The 22,145-nt window shown below is 43.2% G+C and overlaps 1 protein-coding gene across 24 annotated transcripts in view; it reads right to left on the minus strand.

The window, feature by feature from the left end:
* Positions 1–22,145, minus strand: part of LOC126517704 (uncharacterized) — a 317,963-nt gene that overhangs the window by 178,557 nt on the left and 117,261 nt on the right. For 23 of the 24 annotated variants that reach the window (XM_072285412.1, XM_072285420.1, XM_072285416.1 and 20 more), the window contains 6 exons: positions 21,725–21,763; positions 19,801–19,833; positions 14,788–14,826; positions 7,909–7,947; positions 2,232–2,270; positions 1,179–1,214 (listed from right to left, as the gene is read on the minus strand). In XM_072285412.1, the coding sequence (XP_072141513.1) occupies positions 1,179–1,214; positions 2,232–2,270; positions 7,909–7,947; positions 14,788–14,826; positions 19,801–19,833; positions 21,725–21,763 (225 nt within the window). The remainder of the gene's footprint in view (positions 1–1,178; positions 1,215–2,231; positions 2,271–7,908; positions 7,948–14,787; positions 14,827–19,800; positions 19,834–21,724; positions 21,764–22,145) is intronic. The other variant, XM_072285404.1, reaches the window with a different exon arrangement.

A 22,145-nucleotide genomic window follows, 5' to 3' on the forward strand; every position in this document is an offset into this window, starting at 1 on the left:
CACGCGAGCCACGTGCTACTATGCGTCGTAAACGGAAAACCGAGATTCTACCAGGCGCCGTAGTTCCTGTACGTCGCGACGGCGAGCGCGTGGTTGACGAAACTGCGGCGTGAGAGCACTGGCGGCATATGGCGCATGCGCCCTTACTTTTGTCTAATGTTGAGTAGGTGCGCGTTTGGAGAACGCAGCTCGTCGAGTGGCAGCCCTGGGCTGAAAGCGAGCATACGGGGTTGGAAGCGAGCGACCGGCAGCGGCGCACCGTTTTCCTTCGCCTAAATTTTCCAACCGCTATTGTCCCGGTCTCCCTCCCCTCGTTCCCCTCTTCCCACTTTCCGCGGGTGAACCCTCCCTCCTACCTCCGTGCAACGTTGCTCCGGTATCGTCCTACCGTTCTCCGAACGACCCTCTTTTGGTGATACTGCCTTACGATACTGCAAAGGGGCGCCTTGTCGCGTGGATGCCAGAGATTTACTCGTTACTGTGTCGCGACGTGTGTATACGTACAGTGCACTGATCCTTCCCGTGTAACCTGGCATAAAACAAGTCCGTATAAAAAAGTTGAATGAACCTTTGACTGGTGACAGATAGAGTTCTTGTGCTTGCCTCGCCCACGTTTATCAGGTATTGAATTTTCCATAAAGGTTTTGGCGAAGGCGCCGAGGGAATTGTAGTCGGTAACGAAGCCGAAGATTTACGGGCTCGGACAAAAGACACAAACGCGATGGCGGACAACTCAAGTTACAGCATAATTCTCATTATTACTCCACGTTCTATATGGGTGGGCCTTAGTGCCTATTTTGCTTATGTCATTTCCAATAATGACGCATTCTTTTCGTCTGTATTTATAAGAAGGAAAAAAACGCTTTACGCACATACGAACACAGGAACGTCTGTGTTCGCTGCCTTTGCAAGGTGCGAAGCATTAACTCCGAACAGAAAAGGAGCCACTGGCCCATGAATTAACCTCCTCGGCTAAGAACAATCATTGTAGGTTATTACGCAGCTTCAAGTTTCAAAACCTAGTGTTTCGCAACTGATCGCCTGCACCACAGTTTGCTTTCCAGCTTAGATAGCGACTCTACATGATGTGGATATAGCAGTCAAAGACATGCTTCGCAAAGGAAAATCGTGAAAAAGCAAGAACAAAAAGAAGCAAATAATGTGGATCAAATACGTACCGTCACAGACCCCTTCTCACTTGGTCCTGTGCCTGGCTGGAAGCAGAAGCATGTCATTGGTGTTCGTTTTCTTTTCATAATTTACACTATTCGAGTACCGAACAAGGATGAATGAACGAACGATTTTTTTTTTTTTTGCATTTCTTTAAGAGGAACAGGGAATTACGGACTAAAAGGTACACGTTGCAATTCGACATAGCTCCGGTCCCCGCGCAGTTGGACTGAGAACGCGAACAAGCTTGCATCAACAGGCGGGAGCAAAATTAGATAAAAAGAAGAATTTGGCAGCCACAACTGCATTTGAGCACTACGCAGTGCAAAGGATTTTTTTTTAATAGACAGACAGTCATCAACCGTGGTTGCTTTCTGCCAAAAAAAAAACATACGTTACAGATGGTGAATAGTAAATGGTTATGTGATATTGGCGCTATGCATATATGTAGATCGTTTTAGGTAATTACTTAGCGTTCATCGGTGCACTAATTGTTCCTTAAACTGCCCCTTGACCGGTGACCTTCACTGGTGCTTTCACTGGTGAACTCATCAATTCGGGTGGAGCGAGCCCAATGTACGTCATTGCTGACGTCAGTGCGCACTTTTGGAAGAACTCGCGTGCACTGTGCTTAGAATCCGAGAGAGGACATTCCAAGCGATATTTGATTTCACGTGGTTTTATCGTCATTCTACTAAGGTCACATCGAGCGCTATCCGTGCGTTTGACAGCATCCGTCTTCTCTAGATGCAACCCTAGGTCAATATTCTAGGAGCTGTGTTAGACTAGACTGCCTTCGAAGTCGGCCCATAAAATCAATCTCATGCCCGGCAGTAAACAACAATATACATTGGGCAACAATGCCATCGCAATAAAAGAACGCAAATATGCCAATCATTAAAGAAAGCATTCATTCTGGTAACTACAACCATGTCAGATTCAAATATGGCACACATGAGCTCAACAACAAAACAGAACAAAAAAAGAAAGAAAGATATACGCTAAAAGCATTCAAAAAGGCATCACTGCATGTCATTAAACAAATACATAACATTACCTACCGTTTCAGGAGTTGGCGCCTCACTGGATGTCGTTCCTGGCTGTGTAAGAATTGAAAGGGACCTTGTTGTCAATGTTGGACATCCCAGTGTTCGAACAACTGACATTTAAACTTTGTAGAAAATCACACGATCTGCGATGTGACCATACAAAAATCTTTCTGCTTGATTACTAACCCTTGACACTTGTCTTGCTACTCGCTTTTAGGCATTGCCGTGCGAGCTTAATTTGCCTCTCAACAATGGAGCGACACAAGTGCGATTATGTCTATATCGGATTTTTCGCATTCTATTACGAGCGGAAAGTGTGTATTTTCAACGTGCCTTATTCAGAAAAGCTACTGCAAGTCCCGAAGCCTTTCCCTATCTTCAGCACGTAACAAGAAGCACCATTTCCACACCTGATAACTTGAGGTAATGTTTTCACCGCACTCGGTTTGGCTTTCATAGAACGGGACGTTGCCAATAAATAAGGACCTCATCTTGATTGCAACTATTCTTGGCTATCGACTGCGGAGTGCTCAGGTTTGACCATGAACTTACGTTATAACTATACAGGTCGATATATACTTTTTTCTGCGGAGTATTTTGCTGTATAGCATCGAGATGGTGCTTTTCGACTGCGCACCGGATTTAGCTTGAAGCGAAAGCGCACGAAGGCCGAACCATTACCGCTTTTGCCCTGCTACTGTGCAGCAAGCCCTCGGAAACGACATTGAGTGATAGCTAACGCAGTGTGCTCTACTCATACGAGAAATTGTGGAACGGTAGAGGGAAGACGCGCGCAGTAGTTCGCTGCAAAAATAGTTAAGCGACAGAATGAATCTCTGTGGCCAAGTTCACGGACCGCTGCTACAGCTGCCCGTGTTGCCGGCCTTTCGAGATGTATGCCTTTCGCCGGGGATAAAATTCACTCATTGGCCAGAATTGGATAGACAACCTTGAAAGAAACTACCGCAACATTGCATAATCAGCAAATTTGAGTACCGCTCCTTACACAGTTTCAAAGGGAGCAACGTCGCTTCCTGGCTTAGTAAGTGTTTTGCACGTTATACAGAAACATCCGCCCCAACCCACGCTCAAACTTACGCGCACTCTATCGCTCCCGTATCAAAAACAAGAACATGGGTGCAATTTTGAATTAATGCGATCAAGTCGTGGGGCGACGAACTGCACTGACAGGACACGAATGGTTGAAGCTGGGTGTTTTATGACGACCCACTGAATAAGCGAATGACTAGCGATAATAAGCATTTGCTACACGCTATTTCAAAGCACAGAACGTCTGCGTTCCAAGCCTGAAGCGCGACAAGAACAAACCCACCGAAAGTGAGCACACCCGTGAGCGATTGACCAGTTAATAAACAGTCAGTTTGGGATTGCACCGAGGGAAGCTACCGACTCAGAAACATGACAAGCCGCTGCTTCAAAGTAATCCGCAAATAAAAATGAAAACGCAGATCAAAAGGCGCTGATTATGGTTTAATTCATGAGCGGAATGTTTGGACAGCTTGGAATACATTTCTAGCCCAGCTTCTAGCACTATTAAGCACCGTACATGATGCTCGTGCCGTTTAGACAAGCCGTAACGAGCTCTGAAAACGCATGTCCTCCGCAAGTGTGTTCAAAGCTTCACGTCGTCCACCCAGTCACCGCCCATGGTACTCGCCACCCGCCGTGGTGGCGTACTGTGTCTATCGTTGCACTGCTAACTGCAAGGTCGAGGGATCGAATCCCGGCCGCGGCGGCCACGTTTCGACGAGGGCGATATGCAAGAACGCCCATGTATCGTTCATTGGGCGCCCGTTAATGAGTACCGAGCGGTCAAAATTAAATCGGCGTCCCCTACAACTGCGTGTCGCATAAGCATATCGTGATTTTTAGGCACGTAAAACCCCACAGTTTGTGTATTTTCTTTTCTTCATTTAACGATGTTCACCTGAACACAGATTTGTGAGCCGGAAGGCAGCAGAGGCAAGCAATGAACGTGTCATTACGTTGATAAGGGGGGCTACATGGCATGTTGGTGTGGCGCCTTATACTTTGTTATGGCGCAGGCAGAACGAGAGGCACACACAAAAGTGCAGCGAATAAACACACGGGCTCTATTTAGCACTGTGTGTTTGTCTAATGCGCCATTATTTGTCTCTGTCGTTCTGCCTACGCTGTAATAAAGTAAAAGGCACCGTCGCGTGATCGAACGTGGCGGCATCCGTGGAATCGCCGTGAGAAGGGTGTATACTATAAGATCACCCGATTCGAATACAGCTTGTAGTTACTACATTTGTTTGGGCTAACCTTAAAATATGAGAGCATTGTGGAATAGAAAAAAAAATATTTAAGTACCATGCTAATACTGTCGATGAAAATCATTTCACATTTTATTGCGCAGGTCTTGTAAAAAAGAAAGAAATAGTAATTTATAGAGAAAAAAATAAGCCGATACTCTTCAAAACGCTCATGCGTGGCGTCGAGAAATATTAAGGAACCTGCCGTTTTAGGTCATGGCCCCCCTGGGGATAATGTTCCTGGCTTCAGGAGCCTTGTTCTCACTAATGAATATTCCAGATTTGCAACAGCTTGTTACAATTTAATTTGAAAGAGATGCGCTGCTACTACGCGTTCACAAGTAGTGCTATCAAGACACTTGATAACGTGCAGCGAAATGCGGTTAGATCTATTTTAGGTCACGACCGGCACACGGATTCGTCGGCGTTAAGTCGCGTACGATTACCTACACTCTAAATTCGAGCTAGACATCATCGGCTAAAGTTTTTTTTTTTTTTTTTTATCAGGCCATTATTAAAGTTTTGCATCCATCCATCCATATATAAATATATGGCACAGCGCAACTCGCTTAAGATAAATCATGTAAGAAACATTTAAACAAATGGAACAACATAAATGCTTCACATACGGGAGTTCACTATTCCAAAACGTTTGTGCGATAACAATATCTGTAATTACACTGGTATGCTACAGACCGGCTCATAACACCACAGGCGTAGAGTAGGTAAACTTCAAGAGCGGCTGCTAAAGCCAGTGACCTCTAGTTTAGTCCATACGTTTTGATGAACTTGTAAACACATGACGTATATTCATGTTTCCCCTATGTTTCCAAATGTGTTCTGATTGGTTGTGCGCTTTCTTTTTCCTTGTTCTTAAGTGTTGGTTTTATTTCTCGTCTTCATAATGTTTGTTGATGGCTATATTACGAGAAATTATAGGCTTACATCAACATTGTTTATTAGGAATTGCATCTCTTCTTTTTTTTTTTTTGCACTTTCTGCCAAATGTGTTCCCGCTCACACCAGTAGTAGTTCATCATTATCTATTATCCACTGCTTCTACAATAACACGGCCAATGCATTGACAGTGTGAAAGAAAAGCAAGATAATAATATTTAAATATTCTATCTTGCTCCTTACCTTCAAACAGCTATCTTGTTAATTGCTTTTGAAGCATTTGTGTGTCAACCTAATGAGCCTCACGCACGTGTTTCCATGTTTCCGTGTTCAATGATTATGTCATTATCATCATCAGCACACAAATGTAGTATTAGTATGTAGATTAGTATGATCAGCAGCAGCCGCAGCCTACTTTTACATGCACTGCAATATGAAGACCTCTCCTAGCCCTCTCCGATTACCCCTGTCTTGCGCTAATTGATTCCATATTGTGCCGGCAAATTTCATCATTTCTTGACGACTTCTAATATTCTGCCGTCCTCGACCGCACTGCCCTTCCCGTAGCACTCATTCCGTAGCTTTAATCAACCACCGCTTATGTGCACTTGGTCTGCCCAGCTACATCTTTTTTTAGTTGCAATGTCAACTAAGATATCGGCTGTTCCCGTTCGTTCTCTAATTCACACCGCTCTCTTCTTGTCTCTTAAAGTTGCAGCTAACGCTTTGCTCTCCCATTGGTTGTTGCACGGTCTTTAACTTCTCAAGCTTCTTTGTTAACCACCATTTTTCTGCCACATGTGTTAGCTCAGGTAGAATTCAAATATTGAACAATTTTCGCCTACAATGATAGAGGTAACTTTCCGCTAATCTGTTTGCAATGCCTTCCGAATGTGCTCAGACCAATTTTTAATGATCTTGTAATCCACACGCTATCACGTACTAATTGGCCTAGATGTCGACCTTGCCGATTGGTAGATTTGTTCTCTTTCACGGAAAAGGTAATAAATCTAGGTTACACGTGACGCGATAATGGCTGTAGTACATGTAAAATAAATATTACCTGTAGAATTTGAAAAGTAGGATTTTCAAGGATACGTCTGTTTCGAAGTAATATGTCTGATCTAAGGGGTACTCTGTACGTAACTGTAGAAATGCGCCAGAGTTATGCATTCACGTTCCCTACTACAGAACAGGAAAGTCAATATGCTATATGGAATACCACTGTTCATGACGTAGTCAGCTATACGATTGTTGTGCATTGCTTACGATGATTGACAGGGTACATCTTGTGCGACCAGTTTTGAGGTGACTGAACAGGGCGTCATATATGAACTGGCTGTGCCATCATCTTAGGTATTCCCTGAATATTACCTTCCCAATGTGGACTGCTTTGTATATATGTTATCCGGGTTCATCGATATCGTGATGTGTGCAATATACTCAAATCGGAATATAACTAGCAAAGAACATTTTATTGCCTTTGAGTTGACTTGTGAGTAGATCGTGCAAGTGGATAGTTGGATGAAGGGAGAGCTTCCACCACGTAATTTAGTAGCATTTGAATTCTGCATAGCTTCGTCCCACAGTAGCTTGCAAAAGGTACTATAAAATGTATTATGGCGAACTGCTGCATATGATAAACACATTTTAACAAAACTGGTTGTTGTCTCAAGATTCCCGGTTCATACACGAGATTCTACTAAAGACCTCTTCTACGACAAAGTGCTAAGTTGAATAATGCAATGCATTTTTGGTGTATGTTAACTAATCTAATATCACTTAAGTACACAAATAAATTTTAATTCCCTGTATTCAGAATAAATTTCCCTACTAAAACATGCTGTTGCGCAACACAATGTACACTGTCCAAGAAAGACGGAGCGAAAGAGAAGAGATGAAAGGCAAGCAGCTTAACCAGGGGCACGTTTGGTTTGCTACCCTGCACATGGGAAAGAGGGTATATGCGCCAACCAAAGCCAAAGCTTCTAATAGTCAGATATGGAAGTCATTAGATAACATTACTGCAGAATTTTTGAAGACGAAGTTCGTTCATAGCATACTGAGTTAGAAGTTCACCAGCCAGCAATACGTTATGTAATTTTCTCGATGTCTCTTGTTGACTCAGACCTGAACCTGTCAAGTTTCATTTTTAGTTCGATATTCGTTAGCGTGTTTGCATGTCTGATGCGTACGAACAAACCCTGTTATAAATTTGGCATGCCCTTCATTGCTTAACAATAAATGGCACTTTGAGAAGAGCAGCTATTTTTGATTAGTTTTATCCAGCGAAATACTGTAAGCGGCAAAGAATACGCGATGTGCCAAAGTAATATACTACGATGCATGAAGTCCTTGCATAAACGTTTCAAGTTCAAATTACTTTAGCTGTTTCTGTGTGGCAGAAGAAGCTGCGACAGCGCACTTCCTTGCAGCTTCTGCTTTCGTTTGAAAAACAAAATGCGCAAAATTTCGTGAATGTTTCGAGCACTTACCATGCCAGAGCTGGGTCCCTCGGGTGTACTTCCTCCGCCCTGTACAAGAATTGGCGAACCACACAAAGGAGCATTACCTTTTTATCAGGCTACTATTGAGACGCATTGACCAAGTGATACTTATTCAGCATTACAGTCAACCTACCAGAAAAAAAAATATTGTGTGTTATGTGCTTTCAGCAAGCACATTTAACTTCCATCGCTGCACACACCAGAGGGGGCAGCCGGGGACTACATACAGGCAACATATCATGCTAGGCTCGCCTGTCAAGGTTTTTAATTTTAGGCATGAAGAAAAAGTGAAGCAGGAGCTTTCAAAAGATGAAGCGCCAACAGTGATAGCACACAAAGAAGGAACAGAGACAGGTCCTGTCTTTGTTCCTTCTTATTGTGGTGTCAATGTTGGCGCTTCATCTTTTGAAAGCTACGTACCATCTAGCCCCACAAAGGTGTTTTACTGAAGAAGGAGCACTTTATTCCAGCGTAGTGGAGTGCGATATGGTTGGTAGTGTAAATTGGATTCTCAGTGGCTAGTTTTGGATCTATAACATAGAGGTCAGCATAGGTTACAATCTAACCAAAAAAAGAAACATAGTTAATCCTTATATACAGGCTTCAATGTGATGTCTTTATTGTGGAATCATGTTTGGAAGTTTTCTATGGCGCTCTTTGGCTATTATTAGACTTTGCGTAATAAAACCCTATACATGATCAAGTTTTCTAATAAATATAGGTATTTGATTGTTGATGTTTGCACCGACAAATGGTAAGCAATGTTGAAGCCATACGATATGAGCTTTCAGCAAGTTTTGTTTATTATGTTTAGCCTCCCTAGTATCCCTTGTAGGCATGAGCAATATTGGTTACCATGAGCACGTGCTATTAAGAGCAATGGTTGGGCTTTGACCAAAACCGAATTTCTATTTCGAAATGCCCTTTCTAATCAGCGGATATGTCCAGATTTTTTTTTCTTTTTTTCATGGCCTTTGATTACTGATATAAGCAATTTGAGTCTTCGCTAAACATTTACATGTAATATTGTGCAGGAAATAGGAGGCGAGTTTGGTCGGCAATGTAAATATCTGTGCACGCTAAAGTACATTCAGGCACACGGCGTCTTCTGGCAGTATAAAGATCTGCTTCGTGTTTCCAGCTTACTCGAATTCCTAAACGAACTCGTCACACGCCTGTCATAATCAGAAATTTCATAGTTGCGAGGGCAAAGAAATGTTTTAAGCATTGCCTCACCGTAATTGATGCCGTAGGCATAGTGTTGGTAGTCCATTTCATATTTTCACTTCAAACAGATAAATTATTGAACAGACAAGTTCCTTGATTGTAGTGGTTTATCACATGTCACCTTCCAAATTTATGCAACAAAGCACGAAGCCAGTTTCGAATTTATCCCTTTCCAGGGAACAGGCGACGTTAATGGGGGCGCAGTGGCAATCGCTCCTGTATCAAAGCATGAGCTCTTTATACTCTTAAGCAAAATTACACCCTTTTGCCACAAAACAATAATCGTCACCTGCCTTGATGCGTTTCCTTTCTGAAAACGCCGCGCCCGCTACTTTCCTGTCGGGAATGATATGTCATGCTGATAACGCGCATGCCGTTCGTTACTGGAAAGTACCGGGCTCGCAGCGTTAAAGTCGATTATTGTTGTGTGGCAGATATACACCCCAAAGGGTGTACTTTGGTTAAGAGTGTATGGCAATCACATTCACGTGTTCTTAAACTGCTCAGGAAATTCGCATAGAAGAATACACGCAGGGATGGTCAAGTCTGGCGAAAATGATAATGTTTTCCACAGCAAGCAACCTAATTTAAATAAGTCCGCTGATTTCCATTAACAACGGGAATGGGAATTAATGGACAATCTACTCAAAAATAACATCTACATTTTTCCTTTCCTTCGAAATTTAATTTTCCCATTTCCTTGATTCTAGCAAAACAGCCATTACAAGCATTGTGTCAGTTTATATCACTTAGTTACGCAGTTGAAAATTAAATTCAGTGACTGTAGCATTTTCGGGGCCCTTGCAAATAATCAAAGCGAGAATACTGCGTGAATTCTAATCAGGAGGCTAGCAGTTCAGACGACAATCCAATATTTGGAGCGCATCGTTATTGTATTCATACATTTCCAGCTATTCGGTGAAGTGCTGTGGTGGTATTCTACTTAGAATTTTATAACGGAACTGGTGGAAAGAAAACAGAGCATTCCCAAGTTACCGGGATGTTCCTTTGACAATAACAATTGTAAGATGCTTTTTACAATTTTGCACTATGGTAGAAAAGAAACCATCGATCTTCATACTTTTGATTAGTCCCTCGTGCTTTTCGCACTTTGGCACAATCGTATCTTTATGCCTGCATTCTTTTATTTTCTCAGGCGTAACAACACGTCTGTGGCGTGCATTGAAACCAGAATTTATGCCTTGATCTGTCTCGTTTCTCGCCAGAAATCAGATTGGAAAATCCATCCCGTCTCTTATGTTTCTGAGAGCTGCAGCGTGGTTTTCGTATTAGATTACCATCTAGGCTGGTAAAACATGCTAGTATTTCAACTCACGAACTCTCGATAAATACGTTATCCCTTAACACTATATTGTTAGGTTCAAATCAAACTCAATGGGGTTTCAGTGGGCCATTTGGAACTTCCTTCTATTGCCTGGGAAGAAGAACAAGATATGCACGGGTAATTGAAACGACGATGTTGGTTTAATTATTAGATTTTCGACGGATTTAAGATAAGCCGTAGGCATATGGGCACGAGCCGCATTTTCGTTCTGTGTACGGGGTGATAATTTCTATGTTTTCCGGAATTTTCAAAAATTTCCTGTCGCTGATAGCACAATTTTTGGCCTTGGGCTGAATTACTTGATTCGGCTGCCTTTACTAGCACCATAAATCGAAACAGATATTCGGCTAATGAAGTAAAGTTCGCTAAGCAACTTCCTAATTAATTACTTTGTGGCGCGTATAGCTATTTATGAATTGTACCCGGAGAGTTTGCTAGGCGCGTCCACTTGGAATGAATCTGCAGGATGACACAATTTCCGAGATATTATTTCCCGAAAGGGGAAACGAAATACGTGGGCGTTTAAGTTACTTTTATGCTTCAATGCGTAAGATAGCATTCTCTTAAAAAATCAGGTGGAGAAGCTGCACTTTTATGGCGAGCTTGATGGCGCGTATCTCCAAACTGGCGTCGCCATGGAAATACATTCGAGGTGAATAGGCCTTGCAAACTGACATCCGTAAATTACAATACCCAGCGTAAAGTAACTAGGAAGCTAATTAGCGAATGTTTGCCGATTAGTTGAAAAAGGGGCTTCAATTTATCATGCAAGTAGCACCCGACTCTCTCACTAATCTAGCTCATGGACTAGAATTGTTTATGTGCAGCAGGCAACTTTCCAAAATTCCTGGAAGCATAAAAATGATCACCCTGTATAGCAACCAGCACTACGTAGAACACAAATACTTACTACACTGCTCGAAGCTCCCGTTCATAATGAAAAACCAGTGCCCCAAATATCAAGAAAACGGTTAGATATTCTTCTCCTCATTTGATGAAACATAAGGTTCGTACTTTTATATGACCAATTAGGATATTGCAAGGAAGGCATCGCTAATCTGAACACATTTACAAGGAAACGAGTGCAGGGACACGGTTGTATACCCATCTCACGCTGGTGGCTAAAACATAGCATACTTTAATATGCTGGACGGACAAAGGAGCACAGATGTGCGCAATTTGACGTGACCTTCCGCTCGCAGGTTCAAGCTGTAATATATGAAGCAGCAATTTCGCGGAAAGCTTCTTACATCAGAAAAGTACTACACTGGGACACGCTCTGCGTGAGACGAAGTCAGCGTTCAGCGCGAATTGCGTACGTTCCTCAGCGTTGCCTTCCAATTATGAACCAGAATGCGGGTATTCTGTCTCAACGCAATACACATTCACTTGCAAAGTAAGACTACGCGAAGGCTAGGAGCGCACAAACGCAATTCACAACATTGCGGTTAGGTCTTTTGTGCCTGTCTAGCATGGAAAGCATGAATAGGGCCTCTAACATGCGTAATGCAGATGTTCTAGAAACAAACCAATAGGATTTTTCAAACTGACCATGCACAGTGTACTTAATCGTAGAAAAATAGCTTGGAACTCTGTCATTTGAAGTACTCTCCCGCGTGTTCTCTTTACACCGCTTCGAATTGCGTTCACAACAAGGCCAACTAAAGAACCGGTCAAAAAATTAGAACCTGCAAGTGATCCCATATTTGCCTAACGTATTAAACACTGTAGAAAATAGATTACTAGAAAGTAAGAATTGCACGTGACATTCTCTACGCGATGTAAGTAGTTTCTTGAATTACTGAAATAAATCGTGCGTAGACATTTTGGAAACAAGCATGGAAGTATTTTCACTAACTTTATGAGCGACTAAGTTCAAAAGATTCCGCTGAGCTCTAGAAGGAGCTTTGAGCGCGATAGGGGTTCTGCTCCAGTGAGCACACGCCAGAATACAGCTAGCCCTCAGGAATTATTCATGGGGGCTTCTAATCTCTCATTGTAAACAGACCCACAGCACTCTACTTCTTTTTTCATAAAATGATGCCTTTTTTAAAATGAGTATTACATAACTCAAACATGAAATCATTGAAGGTAATTTCGTCGAGTTAAAACAAAGCGAATGCATCAGCACAATAATATTACGAATTATAAAAAAAAATTAAGTGTTTTGCCTCGTTTCCTGTAATCCTTTGAGGGTTACGATGGTTACCCCCATGGTTGTGCGCCTATGTAAAATAGTTTCAAATTAACGAGCACTTAGTTGAAGTTCAGTGCTCGTCGTCCTCTATTGGGCATTTGTTTCATCATCGTCTCGGTTAAGGACATGTGCATTGTGCGACCGCCTTTGACTATTGTTGCGCGTAACATCGCGTTACTGTGTGAATTTTTCTCGTTTTTTTCATTCTTCCTTCCCATTCTATTCCCTTTACCACTTTCCCCAGCACAGGGTAGCCAGCCGGTATTTACACTGGCTAACCTCCCTGTCTTTCCTTCCCTTTTGTCTCTCTCTTTCTCTCATCGTCTCGGTTGTGCTGAAATATTTCCGTTTTTGGAAGAGCCAACTTGCCTACTCCAGATTTTAGCATCTTCACCTAGCCTTTTTTTTTGTAATGCGGTCGTCTAGAGACCAGAATTTGCAGTATGTTTCTTCGTTCTAACCGTTTTCACGCCGACTTGAGTCACTGGATAATTCAAAGTCTAATGGGCAGCGCATCGCGTTCCTGTATTGAACGAAGACTATCCAAAACCAATCAGGACAAGGACAACTCAGTGACCAACTCTGGGTATACTCCCTGGGTATCTGACACCATGGGTATGTGCCACTGTTCAATGAACCTCTATGGTGCCAAGTACTGTCACTGGGTTTGTGCCGCTGGGTATATGCCAATCATCTATGAACCTCTTTAAAGTCAACTTCAGTTACTGTATATGAGCCTCTCTGCAATGAAGTTATTTGATGGTAAGTTGGATTACTCGGTTTATGTCATTTTTCAGTGACAAGAAAGATCGGCAGAACCCGCCTCGTGATGGCTGTCGACAGCAATGCGCTGAGCAATCAATCAATATAGTCACGCCACACATCGCCACCACTGAAACGCGTAATTTTTGAGGCGTGTAGTGCGGTGGGACTCCTCTTTCGCACTTCCCTAGGAACACTCGGCGCCATCTAGCGCTGCCGCCGCGAAGCCTGCGTGTGGCCTCCGAAATGCATGACGCGCTGGTGCGGGCGAACGCCGAAAAATTCGTCTTACGGACTACGGTATTCTCTCTCGCGCTTCGGATGGATGGATGGATGTCATGAGCGTACCCTTTGGAACGGGGTGGTGGGTTGCGCCACCAAGCTCTTGCTATTATACTGCCTAATGTTCTACCTGGGTTAAACAATAAAAAAAAAACACTATGAACTACCACACCTGCTACTTTCTGAACTGCCACTTCCTATCTCGACGCGCTGCGCCATCTAGTGGCACTGCTGGGAAGTCCACCCGTGGCCTCCGAGACAAAAGGAAAAAGAGCGCGGCGCGCCGGTGCCAGTGAACGCTGCGAGCGCCGCACACATAGTGATGCATATTTAGTGACACAAGTTGGTGAGCAGTTCGTCGAAGAGCGACACGTACCCAGTGCATTTGTGGCGCAGCTCGCTAAATTTCGCTAAATTCCGGATGTCCTTGAGGTACACTTGTGATGTGGGTTCAGTTCCGCTCAGCATCGGATAAATTTAGGGCACATTCGCAGTCAGTCCGGTGCATTCGAATCCAAAAAAGCAGCTCATTGCTTACGCCTAAAGTTAAGATGAGAGTGGCTTTCGTGGGCGCAAACTCTCATAAGCAACCGCGTTCGCTCAGTTCCGCTGAAAGCCTAGTAAGGTGACGTTAGTACAACAGCTGTTTAAGCATTTGCAAAGCATATAGTTGCCAGCAATACCGGGAGAAGTGCGGTTTATCTTTAGTATGCAAATAGCGACTGCTTTTCCATCACGCACACTGAGTACCGCGCCACATGTTAAACGCTGATACCGGTTCAATTTTCACGCAAAGAATCGTGCTCCTAGAAGGTGCGCGAGCTTACCAACCCTCAGGTACTGCTGTACATAGGGCTGTGAAGTGGAAAGTCTTATTGGAAATAGCAAAAACACCCTCGCACCATGTAAGGTACCATTCACCATTCTCAGTGATTCTCCAAGGGCTTACTGTGAATGCCGCCTCCTTGGTACGCGCCTTCCGTGTGCCATAATTGCAGTTGTCAATAGCGAAAGAGTGCAAAACGAAACCTCGGAAGTAACATGCCACACTTACCGTGCCTTCGCTTGGTCCTGCTGGACTCGTTCTTCCTTTCTGCACGTCAACAACAACAAAAAAAGAATGTGTACAGGACAAATATGAACTTCTTACAATGAACAAATTCTGCGGAAACCCGCGAGTGGAGGAAGGTTTGCGAAAGTGAAAATTTCCACCATCTCGACTCCAGCATAAAGCCAAAAGCGCATCCCGTACGCGTTTCTTATAAAGAAAGCTTCTGAATATAAAAAAAAATTTTGTCCTTGTCCATAGAGCGAGACCGGGGCGGATTGCAACACGAGAGATAATTAATCAACAACATTATGTACAGAGACACTGAATATGCCAATTATGTTTTACCACGCTGCTCTAAAATGCTTATATCAATAGATTTTTAGTCCTTATTTCTAGTTAATTTTCTAATTATCTTTCTAGGAGACTTTTATAGGGCAAACGTGTTGACTTGAAATCAGACATTCCGTCGCCATAATTCCTGTCATAAATATCAACTGTTATTTATTAGGGACAATGAAAAACTAAAGATTACGCTAATATCGTATAGCTATTCATGATGATCCCATAAGTATGACAGGAACTTTGTAAAAATACATCATGCAAAAAGGAAGGACATGATGATTTGTCCAAGTATATATAAATTCATTTTACTGCTTTCCAACGTAGGCAGCTAGAGAGACATTAATAAAAAGTGATCCGATTCTTTGAATAGACGGACATTAGGCCTCTCAAGAGTTATGTATCCTGCTCATTAATGTTAATGCAGTGATTAGGGGATAAACAGTGGTTCTAACCACGAATGCATTCTTAGTAAATGAAAAGCGTTAAAGTTTTGCGGTTCGAGAAAGTGGGCAACGTGAAAAGGAATAAGCGTCATTTAATTGTTAGCGTGCAGCTAAATTTCTTAAGGCATATTGTTTTCACTTTTTGTAGGTATTGTCTCGTGACCAATCTCTGCGATAGCCGGTAGGGAGAGGGCGCGCCCCCGTGAAGCTTAATGGTGCCGGATAAAAATAAATGCCAGAATCGTTGCAGGTTATGGCTCCTCTGTCGCAAATTCAAGGCGTCATGCTGTGTCGACTTCAAATGTGTTCGCTTTTCGCTATACGTGTAGTGAAGAGTAGGACGAAGAAGACGTCTCTTGTGTTGGTTGTGCACGCGATCAGCGTTCGTGTACTGTCGGTGCAACTAGACTGTGCCTAGTGTCTCGTAATAAGTCCGCATATAACATTTGGTAGAGGTACTGCGCTCCCCGACCTCACCCTGGAACTTCGCAGCCGAACTTTGACAACTGCTCCAACCGCTACCATGAACGAGGCTCCCAACAATCCGCTTGGAGCATCCGCCGCTCCTATAATGTGCGGCGCCGTCCAGCGGCAGCGGGACCTTCCTGTTTTTAGCGGATCAGGAGAGACTGACGTGGAAGATTGCCTCTCTACCTACGAGCGCGTCAGTGATCACAACAAGTGGGATGACCCGACAAACCTACGTACCGTCATCTTCTATCTTGCTGACGTAGCAAACCTCTGGTTCCACGATCATGACCGGGAACTGCAAACCTGGTCCGCTTTCAAAACAGCATTCGCGGAAGTTTTCGGTCGCCCAGCCTTGCGAAAACTCCGTGCTGAACCGCGCCTACGCCAGCGTGCTCAACAGCCCGGCGAGACTTGCACCGGCTACATAGAGGACGTGGTGGATATTTGCGCCCGCGTCGATTGCACCATGAGTGAAGAGGACAAGGTGAAGCACATACTCAAGGGCATCGAGGACGACGCATTTCAAATGCTCCTGGCGCGAAACCCTACTTTTGTCGCTGCTGTCATCACTCTTTGCCGGAGCTTCGATGAGCTGCGTCGACAACGGGTCCTTGCGCGCAGCGATGTTGCACATGGCGACTCTCTCTCGGGCCTCACGCTTCGCTCCCACTCCACGCCAGCAGCATCGCTCTCTGTTGAGATTAAAGATTTCATTCCTGAGGAGGTGGCGCGCCAGCTGTCTATGCTGCCTTTCAACGATCGACCTCCCCAGCCTTACACATATCTGGCTGCTCCCATTAGGTGGGCCATTCGCGAGGAACTTGCTGCGTCTTTACCTTTAGTTCAACCCTGCCCTCCCGTGGCTGCACCTCTGACCTATGCCGAAGTCGCCGCGCGACCTGCGCCGCCGACGTTCGCGTTTCCTGCGCCAATGCGACTTCAAGCTGCACCTCCTCCCGCGTCGCCTCCAATTCCGTCTCGACGCCCAGTTCAGACCCCTTGGCGTTCACGCGACAACCGGCCCGTATGCTTCGCTTGCGGTATCGCAGTCCATGTCGCGCGCTTCTGCCATCGTCGCATGCCACCTGCTCACGCTGCTGTCGCAACGCCTGGATGTGGCTATTCCGACGATACTACCGGGCATGCGATGCTTCCCAACCCAGAGTTCCCGCCGCCTCCACGACGCCCTGTCGGCACCCATCGGTCGCCATCACCGCGTCGTCGCTCGCTTTCCCCCTTACGTCGTAACGGTTTAAGCCATTATTCAGCTTGTGCACGTACATTGAGCCAGCGATTCAATTCTCTTTGTGCAAAAAGCAACACTGCCGACTGCATAATAAATACAGAATATTTACTCCGTAGTTATGATGACTCTCAAAAATTATGATGGCTCTCGCAGAACCCACCTTGGTTTTCTTGGACGAGTGTCCTGCACGCTGTTTATCTTTGTGTAAATTTGGTGCATTTATCACGAATCAACCGTAATTCACGCCAAAATGGAATTGTTTAGAGTTAACAATGATACCGTGAAGTTCAACAAAGCGGCCATTGGACTCCTGCTGTATAATATTCATCCGATCTCACTCGCATTGTGATCAGAATATATAAGAAACATCATGTTTGTAAATTACATTCGTGACATTCCGCTTTGGTGAACACGAAGATACCTCCATGAGCAGTATTAGCAGCTATAAGAAGCTATTGATGTCCGTGTTGCATGAGAAAATTCACTAACGGGCACAACGTGTACATGAAAAGCCTTTCTGCATTCATTCGGCGAACAAACCTCAAATAATGATGGTTGCTGGAACAAATTTTCAACAAAATGTAAGACAATCTTCCATACTTTAAACAGAATAGCTCCGAGTCTGGCCGCTTTTAATGCATGATACCAGCATAGATGCCAAACGGATTCAAAGAGTCATCAAACCTTCAACTGAAACAATCATTGGCGCACAGGTATACACCAAGTAGCAGTAGACCTCGCACTGGAGGTGGCTAACCAACAAGTGAACTCCTTCGTTCAACCAAGCACATTCTACCAGAAGTTACATTGATTGACAGCACAGCATTGTATGAGACTGAACGTTGTTAAACAGAGATGCCGTGACAATGATCACGACGCTGCGTCGTTTCGTCTTAGCTGCTACACTGCAGAAGCTTGCCCAACTTTATACCACGTCACAGCTTGTGAACCAGCGAGAATATGCGAGGAAAATACAAAGACAGCCTATCCGGCCAGCATCAGCTCTTTATTTCCATTCCTACAAATACTCTCTAAATTTTGTCACGTCGGATATCAGTCCCCCATTGTGCTACACGTTTATCGGTAATGCAAAAATCAATAAGGGCTCGACGCTACCGCCAACCTGCTACAAAAACACCCTGTCCCTCCTACGCATTGCCTTGTCTCCTCAAAACCAACGGTTCAACCATGGAGAAGCAAAGTCAGCTTTGGAAGTCTAATGCATCATCAAATTCGAACAGCACGGAGTTACAAAAACAATAATTCTGACGTCTTGGTACTTTAGGAGCTGTTCGCGCATACACTAATTCAATGAGCACTATACATACCCTCAAGCATTCAAGGTTACGCAAGTTTGCCAAGAACACCTGAAGATGCCATGAGACGTGTAATACGCTCTTCACCAGCCTCTATGGCGGGTGCTCGCCATCGCTTCTGGCTGTGCCCTGTAACAAAACTTACTCGAAAATGAAACTACATGCTTTTCAAACCTATATGCATTTCAGGCCGATAATTATGCACATTGGCTGACGGAAAATCATCATCATCATCAGCCTGGTTACGCCCACTGCAGGGCAAAGGCCTCTCCCATACTTCTCCAACTACCCCGGTCATGTGCTAATTGTAGCCATATTCTCCCTGCAAACTTCTTCATCTCATCTGCCCACCTAACTTTCTGCCGCCCCCTGCTACGCTTCCCTTCCCTTGAAATCCAGTCTGTAACCCTTAATGACTATCGGTTATCTTCCCTCTTCATTACATGTCCTGCCCATGCCAATTTCTTTTTGATTCCAACTAAGATGTCATTAACTCGCGTTTGTTGCCTCATCCAATCGGCTCTTTTCTTATCCCTCAACGTTAAACCCGTCATTCTTTTTTTCATAGCTCATTGCGTCGTCCTCAATTTATGTAGAACCCTTTTCGCAAGCCTCCAGGTTTCTGCCCCGTACGTGAGTACTGGTAAGACACAGCTGTTACACACTTTTCTCTTGAAGGATAATGGCAACCTGCTGTTCATGATCTGAGAATGCCTGCCAAACGCACCCCAGCCCATTCTTATTCTTCTGATTATTTCTGTCTCATGATCCAAATACGCGGTCACTACTTGTCCTAAGTGAACAGGTAGTGACCTCTGTAACATTGTCCTGTTCATGGACAATATTAGGTCGCTAAGATTTTGCTTTACTTCGTACTCGAGGAAGGCATGAACGATATCTACATTTGAACCTATGCCAAGAGTTCGTTGAAATAAAAAGTATCAGTTTGGTGTATTTTGTTTACATTGCAAGAGAGGCTGAAATTCATTGAAGCATTCTATTTTTTTTTTGATACAACAACAAAAACAGGCACTGGGTCCAGTTTACTAGTCTATGTGCCTCCAAACATATATTTGTTGCAACCGTATTTTTTAAGAAGGCAGAAATGTAATTGTTAAATTATTCTGCCTACGCTGATAACGCGTAATTGAATTCCAGTTTTACTCGAAATCGAGTAACCTTTAAGTTAACAACTCACCTTCGTCGAGCGGCCTCCTGTGGCGCTTATCGGCTAGAAAGGACGTCAGTATTTTGAGCAAGTGATATAGTCACTCCTACAAAAATGACAATATTTTAAACTTGATCATATTTAGATGTGTACGTTTACCTTATGGAGTACTTTCAAACCTGACGCAAAAAGGAAAAACAAAATCCCAACAATTTAACCTTCAGAACATTCTTTTTTCTTGTTCCTCCATTACGACATACGAAAAACCGTTGATGATTTGTGGTAACAAAAGAATATATGGCAAGTCAGCAGATCAAATCACCCATCGAGATTCATGCCCACGGGTTATAATTAGGTCTCTTCAGTAGTACCACCTAAAGTGCAGGTTACAATAACTCTGATGAAAGTCTAGCGCATTTTATCGGCCGTACAATTTTTTTGCCATTTTCCCAGTTACCGTACCATGTATGCGATTGATGGGAATATATTGTGATCAGTATCCTCATGTTGATGAAAGCCGTATTTCCTACCGCAGCCATGTGTTCAGCTCCAAATGCACTTCATAACATTATCAAGGCCAATTTAACGAAGTGCTATCAAAGTAGGCGGTTCATGGTGCGTATGGTGGTACGTATAGTGAAATTACGAAAAAACGTATTTTGTCGCATACTTTCTGCCGTTGTTTAAAATAGATTATTGATTTTACTGTTTTATTCCTATTCTCAGAAAATGCATTCCGACTCAAAGAGACGACAGCATCAAGCAAAAAAGAACTATTTGATCGGGAGGCTAATTTTCGGCAGCTTGAACCGCTCACAGAAAACACTTAACATAACTTAAGAAATCTATTATTTCCAAAGAAAGATTTCTCATCTATGCACATTATAGCACGAGATGCTTTTCCGAAAGTGACGTTGAGGAATTGGCATCGCTGTATATTCAAACAATGTAATCACTACTGCGTCGATGAGACTCGAACTGCATGCAGATTAATGAAAGAAAAGTAAGATAGTAATAGTATTAGATACAGAAGTAAGTAGTAGATGCAGGTCAAAAATAAATAAACCTCCCCACCAAACAATAATCTATAAATCTCTAATATTCAATTTCCGACAGACATGGCGTCCTAGATTTATATTCTCCCCTGATATGGCCTGGAAGCAGCACATAAACTGTATTTTAATAAAACTTCTCAAACCACGGGTACAATGTGTGGTGTCAGATATCAGCTAACCTAAAGAAATTCTTGTGTATATTTTATTCTTCTAATTCGTATCTAAGTTGTTGTCAACTTGCACGGGGTAGCAGCACATTTTGATCTGTACCGAAATCACTTGATTACGAATTACACATCTGTCAAGTTTAAAATGGAGCATATTGGTCACCAAGTGCCTATGTATTTCAAGATTCCGATATATAGTAAGCACACATTGCATATACAGATATCGGCTATGCGTAAATCTTAAGCTTGAAATGCAAATAAAGGTACCAGATCTAGAATGCATGGGCAGTTAGGCGAAATAAGTTGCCAAGACACGGTAAGCGTTGGGCTTTATATACACTTAGTTTGAACTCTGGAAAACCGGATCTATGCTTTATATGACCTTCACTTCTTAGCAGCTATACCACAGTTTGATATTTTCGCTTGCAAGTGTCGCGAGCTGCATGAAATATATACGTTACTTTGGCTATTACATATTATCAATGGGGCTCTCAATTGAAATGTTATACCTTTCATACTACTTTTCCTTGTTTATACTGTAATATACTTATGCCATAGGTTTTGTGATACTTTTGTGCGCTCTATCGCGCTCATACAAACATGTATTTAATTAAGCGACAAGAGGTCGTCAAGTTGCATAACTGCAGCTTTTATCTGCAGTCCTAATATCAGCTTTTGAGGTAGATGCTGGAAAATATTCACCACTCAAAGAAAAGTTCATGCAAAACGTACCGGGCTTTCTGTTGACCCTTCAGGGCTTCCTTCTTCTGTCTAAATATGCAAACATATTTAAAATCACATATCACAAATTTGCATTTGAAACCGCACAAATATTTTAACACATTTATTTACTTATATATACTGCAGCCCAATGTAGGGCTTTGCAGGAGTAGGAACATTATACATTGCTATAGATTACACATTACAAACACACATAAACACAAAAAGATGAATTATCAAAAAGAAGTGCTTTACATGTTAGCGAAGTGCTTACCAGTGGCAGCTATGGAATCTTTTAGTGATAGTGAAATGCTACCAGGTAGAGAATTCCAAAGCTCTGTTGTACGTGGGAAAAGAAACTGTACTTGAATGTGTTAATACGGGCATAAATAGGTGCTTTGTTCAAGGCGTGGCAGTTACAGGTACAACTTGC

This window comes from Dermacentor andersoni, chromosome 11 (assembly GCF_023375885.2).
Source record: "Dermacentor andersoni chromosome 11, qqDerAnde1_hic_scaffold, whole genome shotgun sequence".
Lineage (NCBI taxonomy): Eukaryota > Metazoa > Arthropoda > Arachnida > Ixodida > Ixodidae > Dermacentor > Dermacentor andersoni.